Source organism: Nicotiana attenuata, chromosome 11 (genome assembly GCF_001879085.1).
Source record: "Nicotiana attenuata strain UT chromosome 11, NIATTr2, whole genome shotgun sequence".
Taxonomy (NCBI): Eukaryota; Viridiplantae; Streptophyta; class Magnoliopsida; order Solanales; family Solanaceae; genus Nicotiana; species Nicotiana attenuata.
In genome coordinates this window covers 47,193,607-47,218,129 of record NC_031999.1, presented here as the reverse complement: position 1 = coordinate 47,218,129, position 24,523 = coordinate 47,193,607, and the positions used below count along the sequence as shown (strand labels likewise).

Genomic DNA, 24,523 nt, shown 5'->3' with positions numbered 1-24,523 from the left:
GATTAAATCTTTCATCATCTTGGCATAACCGGGCATCTCCCTCAAGGCATCCATCAATGGAATATTCAACTGGATTTGATGCAGCATCTCCATAAACTTTTTGTATTGGTCTGCCTTCTTTTGCTTGACCAGTCTCTGAGGGAAGGGTGCTGGGATCACCCTTTGGGCACTACTAGCTGGCTTCTCTTTGTTAGGAGTGTCTGGCACAAGAGGTGCCACCTGTTCTGCAACTTGCTCGGTCTCCTTTTCTTTGCCTTTACCCTCCTGACTCTGCTCAACCACTACTTCAATGAGTTCCGCTGGCTGTTCTTCCTCTAATGGCACTGGAGTAGCTGGTGTAGTGTTCTTGCTGGCCTGTGCAATTTCCTGCTCTCGATCTAAATCTGTACCATTCCTTAGACTGAGTGCCATTAGCTGATTCAGGTTTTGCTCCTTGGGATTAACGTTTGTGTTTGCAGGTAAAGTTCCTGGAGTGCGGTTGTTCAATACCATGGACAGCTGACCCAGCTGTGTTTCAATATTCTTGATGGCTGAATCATGGACTGCCAATTATTCCTGCACTTTGTTATTTGTCCCAATAAGTTGTTGAAGCATACCTCTAATTTCCACCATGTTGTTGTCTTGCTGCTGAGGGGGTGGTTGATAAGCCAATTGTTGCTGATTCTGTTATGGATAACCCTGTGGTTTCTGATAAGGTACGGGCACTAATTGATTTTGAGGGTGCATACCCCCAGGCTGCTGCATATTAGGCCTGTACTGCTGATTATGTGGCGGTCTCCACTGTTGTGCTCCTTGTCTCTGGCCCCCATAATTGTTGACATAGTTCATATCTTCCCGGACCCCTTGGTTTTCGCCCTCTCCGCTCCATGAACAAACATATGACTGATTAATACATAGTGTACATAATCCTCCATTCGTTGTATCAACAATGTGCACCTGTTTTGTACCCATCTCATCAATCTTCTTTGTCAGTAAGCTCATCTGGGTTAGGAGTGTGGCCATGTTTTCTTCCTGTGAATTATTGGGATCCAATGGAACGGAATGTATTATGGGTGCTAGTGTTGCACCTCTAGTCATCCACCCCGCATTTTGTGACATTTTATCGAGAAGAATTTTGCACTCGGTGAATGTTTTGCTTAAGAACGCACCTCCAGCTGAAGCATCCACCTTAGCCTTCAAGTTGTCAGTTAGACCCATGTAGAATCTCTGGCCAAGCATCTGATCCGGAATGCCATGATGAGGACACTTCACAAGCATCCCTTTGAATCTCTCCCAAGTTTCCTGCAAGGACTCCGTGGACTGCTGCCAAAACTGTAATATGGCATCAATTTGCTGTGCAGTCTTGTAGGCGGATAGAACTTGTTCAGAAACTGCTTGACTAATTCCTCCCAAGTGGTAATAGAGTTGATAGGGAGCGAATTTAACCAAGTCTGAGTTGCCCCGGTTACTGAGAATGGGAACAAGAGCAGTTTGATAGCTTCAGGGGTTACATTGGGTTGCCTTTGGGTCATGCAAATTGACAGAAAATTTTCCAAGTGTTGTTGCGGGTCTTCAATGCTTGACCCAGAGAACAGTCCCTTATTTTGCAGCAGATGCAGCATGTTGTTAGTGATTTGGAATGTCTCCGCTTGAATTGCAGGCACAGCTATGGCAGTCGCCAGATTGTCAACTGTAGGTTGTGCCCAATCATAAAGTGCAGCCTCTGGCACATTAGGTGCCACTCCCCTGACTTCCAGGTCAACCTGCTCATTCCTGTTGTTTCCGTTGGCGTTGTTCACGTCACCCATATCAAATTTGGGTTGGTTCGTTGGTTGAGTTTGTTGAAGTCCTTTGTTGGTACGGTTCAATGCGCTGAATATTTTCTCGGGGTCTGAGAGTCCTTCTATTAGTTCTCCAGTCCTCGAAGAATTTCTAGGCATACACCTGCTTTCCACAAGATTTCAACCGTTAGAATTTCAATGTAAAGATTGGTAAAGAGAAAACGGATTACACTTGGAATCTTTGTATTTCTTTCAATTGTAATTGATAACACCGTTAATTCCCCGGCAACGGCGCCAAAATTTGATCACGCTCAACTAAGTCTCACAAAAGACTATGGGGCGTTGCAAATATAATCTGAGTATTACTGCCCAGAGTCGAACCACAGGGAACTAACCTATCAATCACTACTGTCAGATTTACTAAATTCACACAATCTGTTTTCCCAAACTTTTTGATTCACAATGGTTGATTTTTCTAACAACTAAAGATTGAAAGTAATTAACAGCTGAAAATTAACTAAACTTGATGTATAAACAGTAGAAATAAAGTATAAGGCAATGGTTTCCCCCGTTGGTACTTTCCTTGGTTGTCTATGTCCTATAACTATGATTTAGCTATCTCTAACAATCATGAACTCTCCATCTATCATAATTCTTTCTCAAGTAATTATAATAATCTACTAGACGCACTTTCTCAAGCTACGCTAGCTACTTGCACAATATGATTCACTTAGATTGCACCCGGGGTTTCGTTATCTCTAATCCAACCCCTAAACCCTCGGTTATGACTCTCGTCTATACTCCGGGAGTGATGTTGTTCATACAATCACCTAAATATGCACTCTCTCTCAAGAAGATACATAATAAATAGGAACGGATAATTGAGGTCCCTTTCAACTATTCCACAATCAAAACATAGATGAACAATTAGAGATTAACAATCAAATCTAATTATATTGATAAAACAACCAAGTTATTCCCTAACGGGTTCCACCAAAACCTTACGATTAAGGTTTTAGTCTACTCATGACAATGGGTAAATCAAAATACTAAAAGATTCATAATCATAAATTGCAAGAAAATAAAGAAGAATAGAAATAATGATGTTTTGGGTGATCTCTCACACTTGTTTTTCTTGCCAAAGTACTCTCTAATAATGTTACATGCCTCCTTTGGGCGAGTTCTAGTATTTAAATAGGGTTTTGGGCTAAGAATTCCGGAATTTGCACTTCAGTCCCTTAAGTTCCCGTCGCCTGCCGCGGTCCTACCGCGCCCACGCTGGGACCGCGGCCAAATTGGCCTCTCTGGAATCCTCCTCTGACAGCTCACCGCGGGTCCTACCGCGGCCCACGCTGGGACCGCGGCAGTTCACCTTTCAGGCCATCGTTTGTTGTATTTCAAATGGTTTCATTCGGCGACTTTGATGCGATTTGCTTCTTTTTCTTCCATAAATGATACAAAACCACTCCATAGCCTTTCTTCTAATGTATGTAACCTGAAAAACATGAAAAACACTAATAAGAGCATTTTGCTATCACTTTTACAATAAAAACTCTACAAGAAAGTGGTTCTTTTGGGGCTTAATCAATAGTTCAATTCACCTATTATCACAGCTACCTTACTAAAATCCGATGACTCTGCCTCTGAGCAACCAATAACCGCCACCGGGTCAGAAATACCTGAACTTGCACACAAGGTGTAGGAGTAAAAGTGAGTACTCCAATTCAGTGAGAGTAATAAAAATAAATGCCAGACTGAGCAATAACAAATCGCGTTAAAGGCACATCAACAGGCCATAAAGAGGCAGTGAGGGCCAGGTAAAAAATAGTGAAATAGTGAAAAATAAGTAAAGTCACTTTAGTTCAATTTAAGCTTTTCAAAATGCCTTTTTTTAACAGTTAAGCAAGTAAATGACAGGGCAACTAGAAAAGGATAAAGCACGTAAGAACCGCCCTCGGGCACAATATCAATAGAATCAGCCCCTCGGGCACAATACCAACAGAAGCAGCCCCTCGGGCAAACACAATGGACAATACCAGCCCTCGGCCATAATAACAACAGGAATTAGACCCTCGGGCAATAACATAGAACAATACCAGCCCCTCGGGCTATATCCGTATCACAATGGGGTTTACCCGCGTTCACTGGGGGTGTACAGACTCCGGGAGGGGCCCCTTACGGCCCAAGCGCAAGAACAAGCCATCTCGTGGCATAAGCAATCCGGCTCTCGGCGTCACACTAATAAACAGAATCATCACACTAGGTACCCGCGCTCACTGGGGGTGTACAGACTCCGGGAGGGGCCCCTTACGGCCCAAGCGCAATATCAAGCCATCTCGTGGCATAATCACATAGGCTCTCGGCCTCATATCAACAAGCCACCTCGTGGCGTACAAAATCTCAGGCCCTCGGCCTCATAATCATAATTAGTGTATCACTGCTGCGGCGTACAGCCCGACCCAAAAGTATCCTCACAACACAGGCCCTTGGCCTTACTTAGTCAGAATCTCATTAGCCACTCGGGCAACAATAAAACATGATGCTCAGCCCAATTATCATTAAAAAAAATATCATTAAATGTATTTAAACAGAGTAAGCATGGCTGAGTTATGAAAATAGTGATATATAACATGACAGAGTACAAGTATAAAGTCAAAAATAGTGGGGAAATATCAATAAAAATCCCCTAAGGGTCCAAATAGTTGGCACAAGGCCCAAATATGGCATTCAGCCCAAAAAATAATGATAACAAATACTTTTCAATCAAATACGCGGTAAAACAATCATTCAGGAAGGACTAAGTCACAATCCTCAATAGTGCACGACCCCACGCTCGTCATCTAGCGTGTGCGTCACCTCAATATAGCACCACGATGTGCAAATCCGGGGTTTCATATCCTCAGGACAACATTTAAAATCATTACTCACCTCAATCGAGCCCATACTCTAGCTCGCAATGCTTTTGACCCTCGAATCGGCCTCCGGAAGCTCCGAATCTACCAAAATCAGAACGTAATCATCAAAATATGCTAAAGGGACGCAGCCCACTCGAAAATAATCGAAAAACAACGCAAATTCCGAAATTACCAAAACCCGACCCCCGGGCCCACGTCTCGGAATTCGATAAATTTTACATCATTAGGTTACTTATCTCCCCACGAGTTTATACATATCAAAAGTTCCAAAATCCAACCACAAATGATCCTCCAAATCCTCAAGTTTAGGTCTCCAATACCAAGCCCTAGTTTCCTCAGTTTTTACCCTTAATTTCCACTAATTTCATGATTAATCCATGGAAAAATGATCATAACTCGAGTAATGAAGCTTAGAGAACTTACCCAACTGATTCACCTTGATTTTCCCTCGAATTCTCTGCCCTAGCTCGTTTCCCGTCTTCAAAAAAATGGAGCTTTTAGCCAAAATTCGCGAAGGGAAATATTATATACTTCTGGTCCAAGAGTTCCGCATCTGCGGCCATATTACCGCTTTTGCGGTACCGCATATGCGGTCTAAGAACCGCTTCTGCGGTCCTCACTTATCCTCCAGCCTTCCGCATCTGCGATGCACCAGCCGCACCTGCGCCATCGCAGGTGTGGTTCACCAACCGCTTCTGCGGTTTCTTGGCAACCTCACCATTTCCGCTTCTGCGGTGGTCGCACCTGCGATCCTTCAACCGCAAATGCAGTTATGACAGCAATAAAAAGACTTCAGCTCTCAAACTCAATTCCAAACCTTCCGTCAACCATCTGAAATCACCCCGAGGCCCCCGGGACCTCAACCAAAAGCACCAACAAGTCTTATACTACCCTTCAAACTTATACCAACCTTCAAAACATCTCAAACAGCATCAAAACCACCAAAACACATCGAATTCAAGCCTAAGGTTCTGACATCTTCCGAATTCCGCTTTTGATCAAAAAGTATATCAAACCACGTTGGAATGACCTGAAATTTTACACACACATCCCAAATGCCACAACCGGACTACTGCAACTTTCGGAATTCCATTCCGACCCCTATATCAAAATCTCATCTATCAACCGAAAACCGCCAAAATCTCAATTTCGCCAATTCAAGCCTAAACCTTCCACGGACCTCCAATATGCATTCCGATCACGCTCCTAAGTCCCAAATAACCTAACGGAGCTAACCAAATCATAAAAATTTCGATCCGAGATCATATACCATCAAATCAAAACTTGGTCAAACCTTTCAAATTTGAAGCTTCAAGCTGAGAATTGTTCTTCCAAATTCATTCCGATTACCCTGAAACCAAAACCAACAATTTACATAAGTCGTAATGCATGATACGGGGCTAGACATTCTCGAGAACTGGCAAGCGAAGTGCAAAAGCTCAAAACGACCGGTCGGGTCGTTACATCCTCCCCCACTTAAACATACCTTCATCCTCGAATGTGCCCAGAGTTGTTCCAAAAGCCAATCAATCGCCGAATAACCTTTCCATGCACATACTCGGGGGTGATCCCACGTCACCCTATCTCATATAGGTCCGATAACACAATGTAACTAAAATTTCACAATCAACCTAGCCTATTAACCTTAGAACCACATTTCCACTTCTGAAGTCATCTACAAGATTAGAATCTCACATTTATACTTTGAATAAGCCCGAACAAGCTGTAATAACCCATACCTGCAACCTCAGGTGCAATTACATGACATACCGCATAACTCAAGCACTTGTAGCGATAACTTCTAATCACCGCAGTTACTCAAAACATCCGAGTTTCGATAATAAGCCTTTTGTCAAATAAAGCCTCATTCCAACACTTCCGTATACTGCCATTGATAAATGAAACACATAAGAAGTCATAACCACTCTTCAAATCAACCATTCGTAAAGCCACTTCTCCTTTATCAAGGACCATAGCAAATTTCTGAGCCGAACATCGATATCATCCCCCCAACACGCTGAAACCGAATCTGTTTGTATTCATTCTAGATCACAACGATCACGTCTAATATAACACTACTCTGGTGACATGACACAGAAATACCATCTAAAACCACAACTCGTGCAATCCGCACACCGATAAGCAACAAATCCAAACGTACTCAAATCATGAAGAATGACTCAAATGAGAGAGTTGTACCGCAAGCTCACCAGTACCACCTCACACAATGCCGAGAACCCGTCACACCTCGTAGAAACGGAACACGAATCCAATTCGCAGGATCATACCTCCACATAACTTTGCTCCAACGCGCGACCTCATCCAAACACTGGTCCACATGAAACACCTCAAGTCACTATGCTCAAAATCGACAGCCATGCGCTATATGATGTCTAAAACCAAAGCAATCATCACAACCACCGCGAAGCAATTGACATAACATTACACATACCCGAAGGGACACAACCGATACGCCGACCGCTGAGCAATACCCAATACTCTTCTCGCTTGAATTCCACTACGAAATCCCAAAAGAACCGCACCACATGTGCCTATAACCAACAAATCATAGCACCTCACAACACAAAAAAGTAACCCATAGATCACCTCAGAACTCTAATAGCTCAATAACAACCGAATCAACACATCTCTCACCAATAGCAACTCAAGTCAACAAAACTGTATCGATGCAGAACACACATCCATATTGGTCTACTAATGAACCCCTTATCAAGGAGTTCCTGAAGTTGTTCCTTCAACTCATTTAACCCCGTCGGTGCCATACACTACGATGCCCGGCACCAAATCAATACCAAAATCAACAACCCCATCTGGCGGCATGCCCGGCCACAAGAAACACATCCAAAAAGTCCCTCACCACCGGCACTGAATCAATGGTAGGAGTCTCTGTACTGACGTCCATTACGAAGGCCCAAATAAGGAAGACAATCCTTCCCAGCCATCTGCTGGGTCTTCGAAATACAAAACCACCCTACTAAGAACACAATCCGTCGAACCTAGCCACTCTATCCGTGGCATTCCCGGCATAGCCAACATCGCCGCCTTAGCGCAATAACCCAGAGTGACACAACACTGAGACAACCAGTCTATACCCAATATCACGTCCATAATCTAACATACCAAGCAACAAAGGATCGACTCGGGTCTCCAAACCTCCAATAGCTACCACACAAGACCAATATACACGGTCCACAACCACAACATAACCTGTATATGAGAACTCTCAATCCCCAACTCCATATAGCACATGAATCTCTATATCCAATCCCAATTTCGCCGTCCGAATATACAACACACCTCGAATACCCAATCATTCCACGGGAGGTACTCTTATAATTGTTCTGTGCCACCAAGCAAACTCGAATATCGGCAGTCGATCCAACAAGAGAATGCCGCAATACTAATGAAGTATTATCAATCTCAATCACATTGCCCTTTTTCTGAAACGTATACCCCCGTCAAGTCACACCAATTAGTAATGCCATTTCCTTAATCATCTGAAACTGCCCGCTGCCTATGAATTTCATGACCTTCCTTTCAGAACTGAACCGTGACCTTACAAATGCAAATCTCAATCCTACACGACATACCGCATACACTATACCATCCCAGGATAAACATGAGAACTTTATGTCCCTTCCGATCCACAAGCAGCTACGTACTCCACTAGCCAAGAACTTTCCATTGATCCCATCTAGAAGAACATCACTACACATCCCATGCTCCTCACGCTCGTAGCAAATATATATATCTCTAACCGTGGTAGAAACCATCAAGAACTCTTCGACTTCCCTTTGCACAAAACTAAATCGTCAGGACTGAATCCTTCTAACTCAACCAAGCTACGCAGGCCACTAAAACCCTAGAGCATTGCCATGAAACACCTGCAGAAACTCATTACCTCGTAAGCATCCAAAGAACTAATCATATTCTTACCATGCCGATCCGGCCTACTACCAAGTTATTCCGTCTATCCAAGTTCCTTCTTATTTACCTTCAACTTGATACTCCTTCTTGCTATAATACCACAATTCCTCAATCCAGACTCACCACACGAGACCCAAGCATAAAACCACACTGTCTTAAGGCTCATAAGCCGCTGACTACTCTCTTAAATATTCCTGAAAGCAACACATTCAACACACCTACCTTGAAGAGACTTCCTGCAAATCCAAAGCCATTACCTTCACCTTCCTGATACTGATATACAGGACCCCATAATTGATATAGAAATGCCACAAGTCTTGGCACCCTCCAATGCAAACCTCAGTTTCTGTCCAAATATACAACCTGGAGATCTCCAATTATTACCTGTAAAATCTTGAACACATTAGAACCAATCTCGAGAGTCATCCACTCTACTCAAACTGCAATTAGCCTGATTAACAAACCGGACAACCTGTGCCTCATTAGCACTCCGACACTGCAGAATGTACCCTCACCTTAATGCAACCAAGCAACTTCTTGCCCTATGCACCGAGCATCCTTTACCCATAACGACGCAAGTCATTCCGTAACTCTCATACACCTATTACGCATAATGTAACCCTTGTCGAAAAATTTCCTTTACTCGAGCCATCCTCAGTCTCAATCTCCGTAAGACATAACTGAATCACCAGCACTCTTCAAAGTGGAACTGACATAGCACCTAACCGTGCAATCATCTAATCAACAGCAGGCTCCCCCACTTGGCTCGAGGCGATAGATCAAAATACACACAACAACTCATAACGCATATACTCTATTGTTGCCATAATACCATAGTGAGATTAAACTCAATCCTTCATAAGCTCGTGAAACACAGACCATCTGGTACTTTAAATCTTCTGCAAGTATCGCATTCATCCTCGCAACAGTCAAGCCCACTCTCTTAAGCGACCCAAATTTAAATTTCAACACATATATTTCACTGGAAAAAGAGGTCTTCCAACAAACAACATAAGGATCACACAACCTTCAGGACACTCCGCAGGAGATAACCCACCTGCTTCGCCTCAAACTAACATCTCTTTATACCCTTCCACCGTCATAAACATCACGCAGTCACTAAATCTTCCTGAGTCTGAACTCATAACACAATGTGAAATCTACTTCACTCCCCAACTAGGAAACATGAAAAGATTCTTCACACACCCATAACTCGGGGCTATACCTCAAATCGAGATGGAAATCAAGCACCAAATAGTTCTTCTATCCTCCAGCAGACCCTTCTCGTCGCTTCCAAATTAAATGAATACATCTCGCAATCATATCATACTCATCACATAGCTACCCAGTCATCACTCCCACTAACAGGGACACTACCGAACATATAAGTTCAAAAACACGTACTCACACAATCAGCACCTCGGTGCTCAAGCCATAGGCAAAAATCCGGCCTCGAGTCCTCTAGAATGGCCCGACATCAACACACAGAGATCACATCTCGCCCCTCAATCAAGGAATCACAAACCATCAATGCACATCTGATACTGAGCACTCGTTCACGCATGTGAATCCGTGGAAGGAATTCAAAGAGTTATATTTCAAGTTGAATCAAGGGCGCACGATAAGAGTTCAAGAATGTGATGTTTTTCCTAAAGGTTCTGCAGCCTCTCGAGGATAAATACAGACGTCTCCGTACCGATCCGCGAGACTCTACTAAACCTGCTCATGACTCGTGAGACCTATGTAACCTAGGCTCTGATACCAACTTGTCACGACCCAAAACCCAGACCCGGTCGTGATGGCGCCTCTCGTGAAGACAAGGCCAGCCGACACAACTCCCAATTCATATTAAACAATTATAACAATACAATTTAAATTATTAACAAGCTAATAATCCAAAAATATAAGTGAAATAGCACAATTTGCGGAAGAATAACCAACACAGCCCGACATTGGGATGTCACAAGTCACGAGCATCTACTAAGGTCTGAACACAACTAAGGATCTAAAATATACTAAACACAGTATAAGGAAGGAAAGAGGGAGAAAAGCAGTGCTGCGGACGTCGGGCAGCTACCTTGCTAAACTCCGATGACTCTGCCTCTGAGCAACCAATACCCGCTACCGGGTCCAGAAATACCTGAACCTGCACACAAGGTGCAGGGAGTAAAGTGAGTACTCCAACTCAGTGAGTAATAAAAATAAATGCAGACTAAGCAATAAGAAATCGCGTAAAGGCACATCAACAGGCTATAAAGAAGCAGTGAGGGCCAGTAAAAACAGTGAGACAGTGAAAATATGTAAAGTCACTTTAGTTAAATTTAAGCTTCTTCAAAATGCCTTTTTTTAACAATTAAGCAAGTAAATGAAAGGCAACTAGAAAAGATAAGCACGTAAGAACCGCCCCGGGCACAATATCAATAGAATCGGCCCCTCGGGCACAATACCAACAGAAGCAGCCCCTCAGACAAACACATGGAACAATACCAGCCCCTCGGACATAATAACAACAGAATCAGCCCCTCGGGCAATAACATAGAACAATACCAGCCCCTCGGGCTATATCTCATATCACAATGAGTACTCGCGCTCACTGGGGGTGTACAGACTCCGGGAGGGGCCCCTTACGGCCCAAGCGCAATAACAAGCCATCTCATGGCATAACCAATCCGACCCTCGGCCTCACATAATAAACAGAATCATCACACTGGGTACCCGCGCTCACTAGGGGTGTACAGACTCCTGGAGGGGCCCCTTACGGCCCAAGCGCAATATCAAGCCATCTCGTGGCATAATCACATAGGTTTTCGGCCTCATATCAACAAGCCACCTCGTGGCATACAAAATCTCAAGCCCTCGGCCTCATAATCATAATCAGTGTATCACTGTTGCGGCGTGCAGCCCGACCCAAAAGTATCCTCACAACACAGGCCCTCGGCCTTACTCAGTCAGAATCTCATAAGCCACTCGAGCAACAATAAAACATGATGCTCAGCCCAATTATCATTAAAAAAAATATCATTAAATGTATTTAAACAGAGTAAGCATGGCTGAGTTATGAAAATAGTGATATATAACATGACTGAGTGCAAGTATAAAGTAAAAAATAGTGGGGAAATATCAATAAAAATCTCCTAAGGGTCCAAATAGTTGGCACAAGGCCCAAATATGGCATTCAGCCCAAAAAATAATGATAAAAATACTTTTCAATCAAATACGCGGTAAAACAATCATTCAGGAAGGACTAAGTCACAATCCTCAATAGTGCACGACCCCACGCTCGTCATCTAGCGTGTGCGTTACCTCAATATAGCACCACGATGTTCAAATCCGGGGTTTCATACCCTCAAGACAACATTTAAAATCATTACTCACCTCCATTCGGCCCAAACTCTAGCTCGCAATGCTTTTGCCCCTCGAATTGGCCTCCGGATGCTCCGAATCTACCAAAATCAGAACGTAATCATCAAAATATGCTAAAGGGACGCAGCCCACTCGAAAATAATCGAAAAACAACGCAAATTTCAAATTACCAAAACACGACCCCCGGGCCCATGTCTCGGAATTCGATAAATTTTACATCATTAGGTTACTTATCTCCCCACGAGTTCATACATATCAAAAGTTCCAAAATCCAACCACAAATGGTCCTCCAAATCCTCAAGTTTAGGTCTCCAATACCAAGCCCTAGTTTTCTCAGTTTTTACCCTTAATTTCCACTAATTTCATGACTAATCCATGAAAAAATGATCATAACTCGGGTAATGAAGCTTAGAGAACTTACCCAACTGATTCACCTTGATTTTCCCTTGAATTCTCTGCCCTAGCTCGTTTCCCGTCTTCAAAAAAATGGAGTTTTTAGCCAAAATTCACGAAGGGAAATATTATATACTTCTTGTCCAGGAGTTCCGCACCTGCGGCCATATTACCGCTTATGCGGTCCAAGAACCGCTTCTGTGGTCATCACTTATCCTCCAGCCTTCTGCATCTGCGATGCACCAGCCGCACCTGCGCCATCGCAGGTGCGGTTCACCAACCGCTTCTGCTGTTTCTTGCCAACCTCACCATTTCCGCTTCTGCGACTCTTATCCGCATCTGCAGTGGTCGCACCTGCGATCCTTCAACCGCAGATGCGGTTATGACAGAAATCAAAAGACTTCAGCTCTCAAACTCAATTCCAAACCTTCCGTCAACCATCCGAAATCACCCCGAGGCCCCCGGGACCTCAACCAAAAGCACCAACAAGTCTTATACAACCATTCAAACTTATACCAACCTTCAAAACGTCTCAAACAACATCAAAACCACCAAACACATCGAATTCAAGCCTAAGGTTCTAACATCTTCCGAATTTCGCTTTTGATCAAAAAGTATACCAAACCACGTCCGAATGACCTGAAATTTTGTACACAAATCTCATCTATCAACCGGAAACCGCCAAAATCTCAATTTCGCCAATTCAAGCCTAAACCTTCCACGGACTCCAAAATGCATTTCGATCACGCTCCTAAGTCCCAAATCACCTAACGAAGCTAACCAAATCTTAAAAATTCCGATCCAAGTTCATATACCAACAAGTCAAACTTGATCAAACCTTTCAAATTTGAAGCTTCAAGCTGAGAACTGTTCTTCCAAATTCATTCCGATTACCCTGAAACCAAAACCAACGATTTACATAAGTCATAATGCATAATACGGGGCTAGACATGCCCGAGAACTGGCGAGCGAAGTGCAAAAGCTCAAAACGGTCGATCTGGTCGTTACATTGAGATGGAAAAGATAGATACTATATATAGAGTCTCCTGAGATATACCTCCTGGAAAAGTGATGAAAGTAAAGAATGTCATGCTTTTTGTTGGGAAAAGCACTATAGAGGTTTGCTTAGAAAGAAAAGGCGAATGCCTTACGGAACAAGTTTGTACAGTATATTATACAGAAATCCAGCAAAAGTATCTTTAAAGTAAGTGTATTTAAGGTATTTACATTTATTGTAATATTATCTCTGGTAGCATCTTTATTTATCCAACAAACCTTTTCTCATCATGATAATTATTTTTTCTCAATATATCACTAATAACCTACCATTACTATCTAAAAGTTGTAAAGGATTGTTCTTGATAAAAACTTTTGAGTCGTTTTCCTTTTATGCAGGGCTTTTCCATATTTGTTGAGCTTTCTTTTTGTTTCCTTACTTTTTTCGTAAATTACCTACTTTAGGCTTCTTCATGTGATAGATGCGAAGTAATTAGCATTAACTTTATTGGTTTATTCTTTTTTTCTTTTAATATTAATTGGTTTATTTTATTTCAAATGATAAACTTGTAAAGCTATTTAATTCAACATTCAAATTCTTACTTCAAACTCACAATCCCAATGTTCTCTTACAATACATTTGGAATCCTCTAAATTTGGTTGTCTTATATTCTCATACCCAATTTGCTACAAATTTATTCATATTTCGCGGAGCTATTTTTTCCGTTCACTATAGACTTTAAAGCTGACAAGTGTTCATATATTCTTTTGACGAACATTGTTGCCAGTGGCAGAACTAAGTGTTGTGAGAATGAAACCCTTCATCTGAAAATTACATTATATAGAAATAGTAACAACATGTTTTTTCGGTTATATACAACAACAACAATAAATCAAGTATAATAGTAAAGGGGGTTCAAAATTGCTTTAGGTCATAGGTTCAAATTCCAACTTGTCATATAATAGATTTTTTTAGAAACCCTTTATATAAATTTTTGATTCCGCAATAGACTATTGCTTTCTAAATTTTACATTGAATCAATATACAACCACGGATATTCTACAATATTCAATAACTATTTTCCCTTGGGGTTAAAATAGTTAGTAGATTAAGAGAATCATATGATAATCATGCACTTTTTTCTTTTTAATGATTTATCATCTTTTTTTTTGGTTACTTATTTTGGTTTAAGAGTACTCTTGAAAGTTTTTATTTCTACGATGATATGCGATTGTGTATTTTTATAGGACCAAAGTCGTGAACATCTCTAATCTCTCTTTTTCCTATTTGGATATGAATTAGGATTCTCATTTAAATTTGATGGTGTTGCCTTAGTGTTTTGCAGGTTTGTTATGTGAAGTGAAAGGAAAAAATGAGATGTGATGGAGCTATTGTAACAAATTATTTGTATGTAATTATAGGACTTGATAATACTTTTTATACCAGAATTATTTTTCGAGTGATCCTCAAGATGGTTGGTGAATTTGGAATGTAGATAAGCTGTAAATTACTTATACTTTTATTCTCACCTTCTAATATATTGCAATATATTTACCTGTAAAAGGAAAGTTTCTTATTTTTTGCTACATAGAATATCATTTTTATTCTTTTAATCAGCAAAGTATCTGGAAAAGAAAAAGAAGAAAGTGCCAATCTTGAAGTTTGTAACTCTTATTTCACTAACTGATAAGATTGAAAAATGCTATCTTCAGTATTCAAAGGCTTCAATCTATTCAAAGAAAGAATTAGTTTACGTTCATTACAAAATTTTCAACTTCCTTAGTATTTTTCATGAGTATATATAAACTACATTCTACAAAAAGAAAGGTAATATACTCATATAAATAAGTTGATTTTTTTCCTTTACTCGATCTTATTTGTTATACAACCGCACGAAGCGCGGTGTATTCACTTGTTGGTATTATATGACAAATTCCAAAAAAACTACTCTCTTATATGTTCTCTCAACAATGCCCAACCGTCAGCTCTCCCCTCCCCCCCCACCCCCCCCCCCCTCGTCGCTCACTTCTCTTCTTGGTCACTGCTTCCCTCCCTCTTTCTCTCCTTGTATTTCTTCTTTTATATCTTCTCTTTCGCTCTCATAGTTTAGCAAATATTCTTGCAAATTATGCAAAAAAATCAGTGGGATGAAAAGGTAAGGTTGATCTCACATCAGAGAAAATCAGAAGCAAAAATAAATAAAAAAAAGTACATTTCAACTTTATTTTTCTTCTCTCTTCTTTTTCTGGTTGGATTGGTGTGACTGAAATTGGTTGAAAATACCTAAACGGGGCTATATGCAAAATTTGAGCAAGATTAGAAGCGATTTAGACTGGTTTCAAGTAAAAAAATCAGACCTAAAAATCCAACTGCGACAGTTGTATATCACGTTGTATATCGTGAACATCAGTGTATATCACACACAGATTTTTAAGGACGTCTGTGTATATCAATTTGTATTTCGTGTATACAGCATAATTGTTTTGTGGAAGCACGTGTATATCACATTATATATCGTATATATAACACAAATTTTCATGTATATACACAGATACACATTATATACATGAGATATCACTGATGTACATAGAGATATACACGGGACACAATAGGGAATACATATGTGGAGTCGTCTTGAACTTGAGTTTTCAATCTGAAATGTGTTATACACAGAAGGAAAATAAAATTTTAATATACTTTTCTGATATACACATTATTATTATGTTATACACTGTGATATTCAATAACAATACACCTAGTATTATCTCACACCGAGGGGTCTGAAAACACTGTGATATAAAAATAATATAATTAGTATTTTGTTATATATATATATATATATATATATATAGAGAGAGAGAGAGAGAGAGAGAGAGAGAGAGAGAGATAAAAACTAAAAAAAATAATGAAAAAATATGTGGGAGTTTTTTCGGATACTACTGAAGAAAATGGAAAGTAATTTCTAGGATGATGGTTGCTATGAGAGAAGAGAGAAGGGGTTGTAAATATTTTTTGCTATTTTAAGGAAAATAATTTTGATGGGGCTTATTTTTAGAGAAAATCTCACTTTATACCCATTAATCCTAAACTATTTACCCTTTAATGGCCAGGCCCAAACTATTTACTACTCCTATCCATGGGGCCCAAACTATTTACCCGGTTTTTTCCTTTTCTCGTTTTCTTCTTCTTCACAGAGGCATCTGAAAGTACACGATTTTTTCCTTTTCTCGTTTTCTTCTTCTTCACATCTGAAAGTACCCGATTTTTCCTTTTCTCGTTTTCTTCTTCTTCACAGAGGCATCTGAAAGTACAGTAAAACAAAATAAAACCAAGAAATAGCAAAGAAAGGTAGCCATGGATGCGGAAGAAGGAACACAACAAACCCGGACTAGTTCTTGCACACAAACTCTTCCTTTTGACACACCCAGATGTCAATGACTTGGATAAAGTTCGCCTCCGTGAAGAAGACTTGGACAAACTCTTCCATTTCCCTTATATCCTTCTTCAAAAAGAAATTAGATCTAATTATTTTAAAGATTTCTTGTTTGATTCAAAGTGGGTGTTGTTAAATATTGCATATAGTACCTTCTGGAAGTTTGTACTGAAATTTGATAGCATTTAGAGCTGATTTGAGGCGATTGAGATCGAAATTTTCAGTTGAAAATCGAAGAACAACACAGCTACAGTATACCGCTACGGTATACAATATGCTGTAGGAGTATATAGTTATACTGCAACAGTATGCTACTATAGTTTACAATATACTGCAACGGTATATTGTAATAATCGAAGAAGAACAGAGTTACCTAACAGTATACCGCTACAGTATACAATATACTATAGGAGTATGTAGTTATATTGCAACAGTATACTATTATAGTATACAATATATTATTATAGTATACTGTAATAATATGCAATATACTGTAACATTATGCTGTAATAATATACAATATACTATAATAGTATACTTATTACACGTAAATTCACTTGTCTTTTCCCTTTTAATTTGCTTTAAGCTTTTACCCAGCGTGAGGGGAAAATTGAAAATGCAAAAAAAAAATATATATATTATAGTATGATACTCCCTCCGGTCCAAAATAAGTAATTTTTTGGCCTTTTTCTTGTGGTCCAAAATAAGTGATTTTTTCAGATTTCAAGAATGAATTAATTATTTTTTTCCTACATTGTCCTTGGAGTAAATAGTGTTGGAATATGTNCATATGTTAGTTAATATTTTTTTGGTTGTATTAGCTACATTTAATTGGTACACAATTTGATTTTTCTTTAGTAATAATACAAAAAAAAGAATAATAAAAAATAGTGAAAACAATAAATAAAATTAGATTATGAAGAAAAAAAGAATATCAAAAAAGAAGTTAAATGAAATTAGAAAAGGAAAAAAGAAAAAAAAATAAGAAAGCCAGAAAAAAGAAAAGGAGAAAAGAAAAAAAAGAAAAAAAAAAGAAAAGAAATGAAGCATAGAAATAAAAAAGAATTGGAGAATAAAGAAAAAATTCCCCACAAAACCTACTATGGGTAGGAAATGTAATTAGTTTATGGGTAGAAAAACAAATGGGTAGACAATGGTAAATAGTTTTATTTTTATGGGTAACTGTGTCAAAACCCCTTATTTTTAGGATGGTGGTTGAACCATTAGAAGAGAAAATAACTTTAGGCTACCATATGCCAAATCCTAAAATATTGACTTTTTTATGCCGATTGTTGGACCTAGTTGTCATGCCATGCCAAATCCCGTTAAATTTGAGAATCGCTAAGGCACACATAGGGCTATCAAATTTGGCCCAAGTCCAAATCACCCGCCTAACCCGCTTAAGGTTGGATTGATTTTTGACCCGCCTATTTATTGAACTTAGTCTATCTTGATCCAACTCATCTCAACCCATTTAAAGTTGGGCTAATTTTTAGGCCAAATTAATCCATGAGCAACTTTATCAAAATGTCTTAGAATTTTTTTTTTTTGATATGTTATATATGACCATAGAAAAGAAAAAAAAATCTTATTTAGTAATTATACACTTTTTAAGAAAATAACACATATTAATTAAAGCTTAATAAGAGTTGGGCGGGATGGGTTATGACCTGAATTTTAGCTCATCTTTACTCAACTCATCTTAACCCAAATAATTTTGGGCAGGTCAAATGACCCGACCAATTATTAACGCAACCCATTTTGACCCGCCCAAAATCGACTCAACCTGCCCATTTGACACCTCTAGGCACACATAATAATGAAATATATAATATCGGAAAACCGTGTAATTATTACATATATTATACACAGTATTTTCACCAGCGCTAAGACACTTTTTGAAGATTTCTAAATTTTTATATGTTTATCAAAAAGTTCTTTAAAAGTATTCAACATCTGAAATATTTCCACTTGTTTTAATAAAAATTGTATTCTCTCTGTATGGAATATAATGGATGTACATATTTTAATATTTTGGTCATGAACTTTGGACGTACAAATTCAACAAAAAAAACTATATTAAAAATAATTTATTACTCTAAACAATTTACATGTGACTCTATTTCAGATATAGCCTTATATCTTAAAATTCAACACGTGATCTACATAACAAAAATACAGCAGGATATTAGAGCGAGTTATCGCAGTTTTTTTCTAAAATAAACAAGTAAACCTCCTACGTAATGGAAACATTTAAATTACATTTTAATTATTACAGTTTGTGTTGTCTTGTTTATTTAGTTATAGAAACTACGAATAATTTTCGTTACATATTGTAGTTGAGAATGGTTTGATTTGAAAAGTGTATCTGCAACTGAATTATATCAAAATGATGTGCAGAGTAATTTACTCGCAGAGGTATTCTATACATAAATCAAATCACAACTTTTTAGCATACTTGGCGTTTGGGCACAACAATATTTTTGAACATCCTTAATACATCCATAATTTCACGGTCTATTTGATTCTTTTTCAATCTAAAACATTTTCTAATAAAATTACTATTTAACTTAAAAATTATTAAAAAAAAAATAAACAACTAATCTTAAAAGTAATTTTTTAACTAAAAGTTATTTCTTAAATAATTTTTCTATTTAAAAGTCAAGCTCTACAAAAATTTCTTCAACAAAAGCTCTCTGCAAACTACAAATCCTCTCGACTCTCTTTCCTTTGGTTTTATGCTTTCATTAGTAAAGTCTCTAATGTTGTTTTTTTTGTTATTTTAATTTTGATTTAAAAAATTAGAGGTCTATTAAAAAAGTTATTGTTTAGCTAAACATTGCGTAATTTGATTTAAAATTTTTGATAGACCGTTCATCAACAAAAAAGTTCTTGACTTGTTTAGTGAACATCCTTAACGGAATTCCAGCTACGCTACTGCTTCAAGCTATCCTATTGTGAAGCGAAATTACAATTTGGTTAAAGTTCGATATAAAATGTTATTATTAGATCCCTTAAATCGATGAAGCGATGAGAAACTAAGGGTTATCGCTCCATACGTGACGTCGTTTATAAAGAGCGCGTTATATAATATAGTAGATATATTTTTTTTCTAATATCCCATGTCATATGGAATAAATAAAGTAAGTCTAAAGTAGAACGATGGGGAAGTCATTGATAACTATAGAAAAAGGGTTTTCATCGGAGGCAATTTCTTTTAGAAAATTTAAATAAAAGTATAATAGTAAGTTTGGAACAGCAAATAAAATTTCCTTCAAAGAACTATATATTAGTTTAATTCTAAGAATTTAAGTTAATGAGAAACTCTGAAACAAAAGGATAGTGTCTCTAGCAAAACGCAAGATCCTCTGTTGTGAGTCAATTATTATTAAAATGAAGTAGTTGAATTACAAGATAGGCCAGTTTTATTATTAGTGGATAAACTAGAGTCAGCTATCTCTATAACAACATCCCTATATAATAATCATTCACTATAAAAGTCAAGTTTCTTTTGAAATCAATTTCCATACTATGTTATAATATTTGTTCTTTATAACAGTACTTCGCTATAACAACCAAAAATATCTGGAACAAACGAGGGTTTGACTGTATAATGATCAGGTTATTATTGAGTTTCCGAAATGTTTTTCTTATTAGTAATCCGAAATATTTATTTCCAAAATTGTCGCTCCAATTATCTTCAAATCTGTATATCAGGTGTCACTTTCCAATTTTCAGCAATTGGAATCTTTATATTCAATATCTTTTTGTCCAAACATTCTTAGCAATATTTTTTTGGTTTCTCATCCGGTATCCGGTATCCACATTGGGACCCGACTAAATCCGGATTCGCGACTCCCACATTGGGGTTTGGGGGTGGGGGGGGGGGGGGGGAGTAAAGCGCTCCCTAATAAAGGTGGCTCCATACCCAGGGACTCGAACCCGAGACCTCTGGTTAAGGACGAAGGAGTACTTACTACTCCACCACAACCCTTTGTTGGTATATTCTTAGCAATTTTAATGTAACGGCCAAATGCTTGTATGTGCAAACAGAACAAGAATAAATCATGAGAGCTGAGAGATTATATCTGGAACAACAGAATCTTGGTGTCTTGTTCTCCATTTATTTTCATTCTCATTATCAATTTTATTTCTTTCAGAAGGAAAATCCTAAGCTTTACATAGTCCATTTAGACCTATGGATTTGGACTCAAGCTCAGCAATGAAAGCTTATATTGAAAAAGAAAATGGAAATGAAAATTACTTATGTATGTTTTCATTGCCAGTAAGCCATTCTTTAACTCGCTTTTGCAAAATGTCAGAATACACATCTTAGTTATTGCCGAGGAGCTGATAACAAGTTTCAAGAACAGGATAATATTTGTATGGACTTCAAAGCATAATAAAACTGCAATGCAGTAAAAATACCATATATTTTCCGGGAGGTGATTCAGAGGGGAGTAAAGTAATAACCTGCTGGCTGTCCCATTCCAGCGTTTTGTGGCATCCCAAAAGGCGTTCCGTAGTATCCTGAAGTAGTTCCAGCAAGTTTGGACAAACCCATCTGGCCTTGCATCCCGTTGCTCGCATATTGCTGCCACAACTGTTGTTCTTGCGTTAGCAACTGCTGTTTCCTCTCCAATTCCGCCATTTGGACGTATGAAGGAGGTGGCACAGACAGTGAAGCAGCAAAAGGATCTTGATTCCCTACTGGTTGGACTGTTCCATCAGGCGCAGGCAACGCGAGCATAGGTTTAGAACTGTTGCCTGGTCCAGGCAATGCCACGCTGCTGGCACTCCCACCAGTCACCTGAGTATTGGTCACGTGCTGCCTCACAGTCCCTTGATCGTACATCCCGTTTAACAAAAGTGAATCAAAACCACCTGCTAAATCAGCCTTTTGCTTTGACAAAGTACTGGCAGTTTCTACCAATGCCAACTCCCAATCAGCTTTGCCAATCTCAGCAGCTGGTGTCTGCCAAGCTGAAGTTACTTGTCCGGCCTCACCATCAGACGGGAATGCTTCCCACGAGTCATTTCCATTGGTTACCGGCCCAGAAAACAGAGCTAACGCCATTTTATTACCCTCGCCATCAGCTGTCACTCCATCATCCTTCAAATTAACCAAGTCCTCGGTTACCCGCTGAGTATCTGGCCTTTGCTTAGGTCCAGGTTGAGGAGGAGGAGGAGGGGTGTAAATGTAATTCTCTGGCGGTGGAAGAGCTTTAATTTCATTCATATCTGGTTGTTTATCTTCTTCAGCTGCTAACGAGCTCTCCGCCCTATTTATCTCGGGGCTCCTTGGCCTATTTGCTCTCTCTCTCAAGAAGCCCTCAAGCGTGCCCAAAAGCTTATCAGTGATGATTTGCACTTCCGGGAACTCAGATGACCTTGCAATCCCAACATCCTTGCACCAGTTGTAAATTCCCACAAGTTCATCGATCATCTTCGCAGCATTAACATAAGCATCAAACGCCTTGACGCAATCGGCATACTCCATCTCTGCAAACCGATCCAACAAAAACTGTAATACCTCACAAATATCAGCATAAATCTTGAAGCTCTCCTTCACAAGCGAATATAACGCCACCAGCACCATCCTACTATTTTTTGCTGCCCCAGTCGGTCTACAAGCCAAGAACCTATCAAGAAGCTGAAGCAATTGATTCAACCTCTCTAAAACCCGCTCGGGCTTCATTTCTCTGACCGGTGTCACACCGTTTTTCTCTCCCCTTCCAGCGGACTCATCAAACTCGCTATAGGACCTCTCTCTCCTATCCATCCCATAACCATCATCAAACCTCTTTTTGTCATCAACGTCATTCAGCTTCCTATAGACTATAAACTCAAGCTTCTGATCTAAGTAAAAGGCATAAGTCCTAACAAATCCAGAATGATCCCATGAGTTAGAGTGAGCTTCATCACGAAAATCGGACATATTCAAGACCCTCATGCCCCTCCGACTTGCATACATGATCTCTTGCCCGAGTGCAGGATCTCCATCAGTTAAAAGCCTATGCACAAGCATTAAGGACTTCAGCGCCACAACCCAATCATGGGTTTTACTTAACCTCTTCGACACAGCAAAAACAAAAGCGCTTACATATCCTCTAGAATGGGACGTCAAATGCAAAATCTCCCTAATATATTTCTCATCTGCTGGCTCATTATCATGAGTGGTTGCTTTCACCACCAATACTTCGAGGTCGGGCGCAACATTGCCGGCCACTTTAGCTAGGCTTATACTAGTTTGATCTTTCACTGCACCAATTGCCTTCCTAATACTCGGAGCCATCACCAATTATATCACAGGTCCTGATCCAATAACTTGGTATCTTATCACCTTTCACAAAACCAATAAAAAAGACAAAAATCAAGTTCTTTTATTCCAATTTTTTTTCTTTGCCTTTCTGTTATTCAACTTGATTACAACTAGAATGAATACATACTCCACCTGTGACAAAAAAGATGAAGAGGTTTGGAGTTCCAGGGTCAAATCTTCTAAAGTAAATTCAGAAAAGTACTACAAATCACAACTTCTACAATTAAAATATTCAGAAACGAATCCCTTTTGTTGAAAATTAACAGTGTAAATAGCGGAAAAATGATTTTTTTAGTTACAATAAACTGTTGAATCCCCCTAAACATAACGGTATATTCTAAACAAAGGGGATTCAAATATTTCTTTACGTTAAAATCCAAGGTGTGACATTCTAATATTTTTTAAATCCCCTTTGTATAAATTTCTGGCTTCGTTACTGTATCCAACGAGTATACTTATCAAAAAAAATATTCAGAGAGTGTATGAAAATTTTATTTGATTTCCCATGTTGTAATTGTGTCATATAAAACAGAACATAGGAATTATCTAACATATAAAAAATTAAAAAGATAGATTATCCAAAAATAAGAACTTATATTTGATAAGTAATACTTTAGACCCTTTTTATCAGTTTGTTATCAACAATTTGAACAGATCAGAGTCAAAGCCGGCAATGGTGAAATATCAACAAACATATACACGTGACTATTACTATACAACGATCAAAAAGGCTCAAACTCAATCGTAAAGCTAAAACTAATCAATACCCATATGAAATTACATTGAAAAGTGAGAAATAGGGGCAAAAAAATCATACCCTTTTTAGAATTTCACCGAATTTGATTTGATCGGAGCTGAAAATTGAAGTGATCGGCGGAAAATCCTATATATAGCCAATCGAACAAAAAGTATACTGAATATATATAAATAGATATAAAGGGAAAAGTGAGAAAAGATACAAAAGAGGCGAAGAAGAGAAAGAAAACGCGTAGAGAGAAAGGAAAGAGTAGTAGTAATGGCTTTAAACTGAGAGAGTCGACTCTATTCTGTAGACTTGTAGTTAGCGTATTCTTTGTATGTATACATTGGTGCGTTTTGTGGGTGGTAGGGTGTTTTTACGTTTTCCTCCTTGTTTTTCATTTAAATACATTTTTTCAAAATGTTTTGGTGCCACCTTTTCTTGCAACCCTATTTATTAACTATATTGAAGGTTAATCAAGACTATAAAAAAAGGAAAAATTGGGAGTGCCTAAAAGAAATTGGAAGTATCCATAGGTCATGCGGGTTTGCCGTGAAATCAGTCATTGATGCAAGCATTCTGAGACGGAACCAGAATTTGAAGTTTATGGATTGTGAATTCGTGATCGAACTCATAACTCGTTTTAGTTACTG

The 24,523-nt window shown here is 38.9% G+C and overlaps 1 protein-coding gene across 2 annotated transcripts; it reads right to left on the bottom strand.

Moving 5' to 3' along the window:
- On the bottom strand, positions 21,026-24,189 carry LOC109234455 (putative clathrin assembly protein At2g25430). 2 transcript variants are annotated; one of them, XM_019400460.1, is made up of 2 exons: positions 23,949-24,189; positions 21,026-23,263 (listed from the first exon to the last, which is right to left on the bottom strand). In XM_019400460.1, exon 2 carries the CDS (start codon positions 23,102-23,104, stop codon positions 21,260-21,262), a length of 1,845 nt encoding a protein of 614 aa, XP_019256005.1. In that variant the 5' UTR covers positions 23,105-23,263; positions 23,949-24,189; the 3' UTR covers positions 21,026-21,259. The 2 variants fall into 2 exon arrangements, with proteins under 2 accessions (XP_019256005.1, XP_019256006.1); XM_019400461.1 differs by having other exon boundaries at positions 21,026-23,152.

Excerpts from the sequence above, each read along its gene's own strand:
- LOC109234455 (XM_019400460.1), bottom strand. The coding sequence starts at position 23,104 with ATGGCTCCGAGTATTAGGAAGGCAATTGGTGCAGTGAAAGATCAAACT.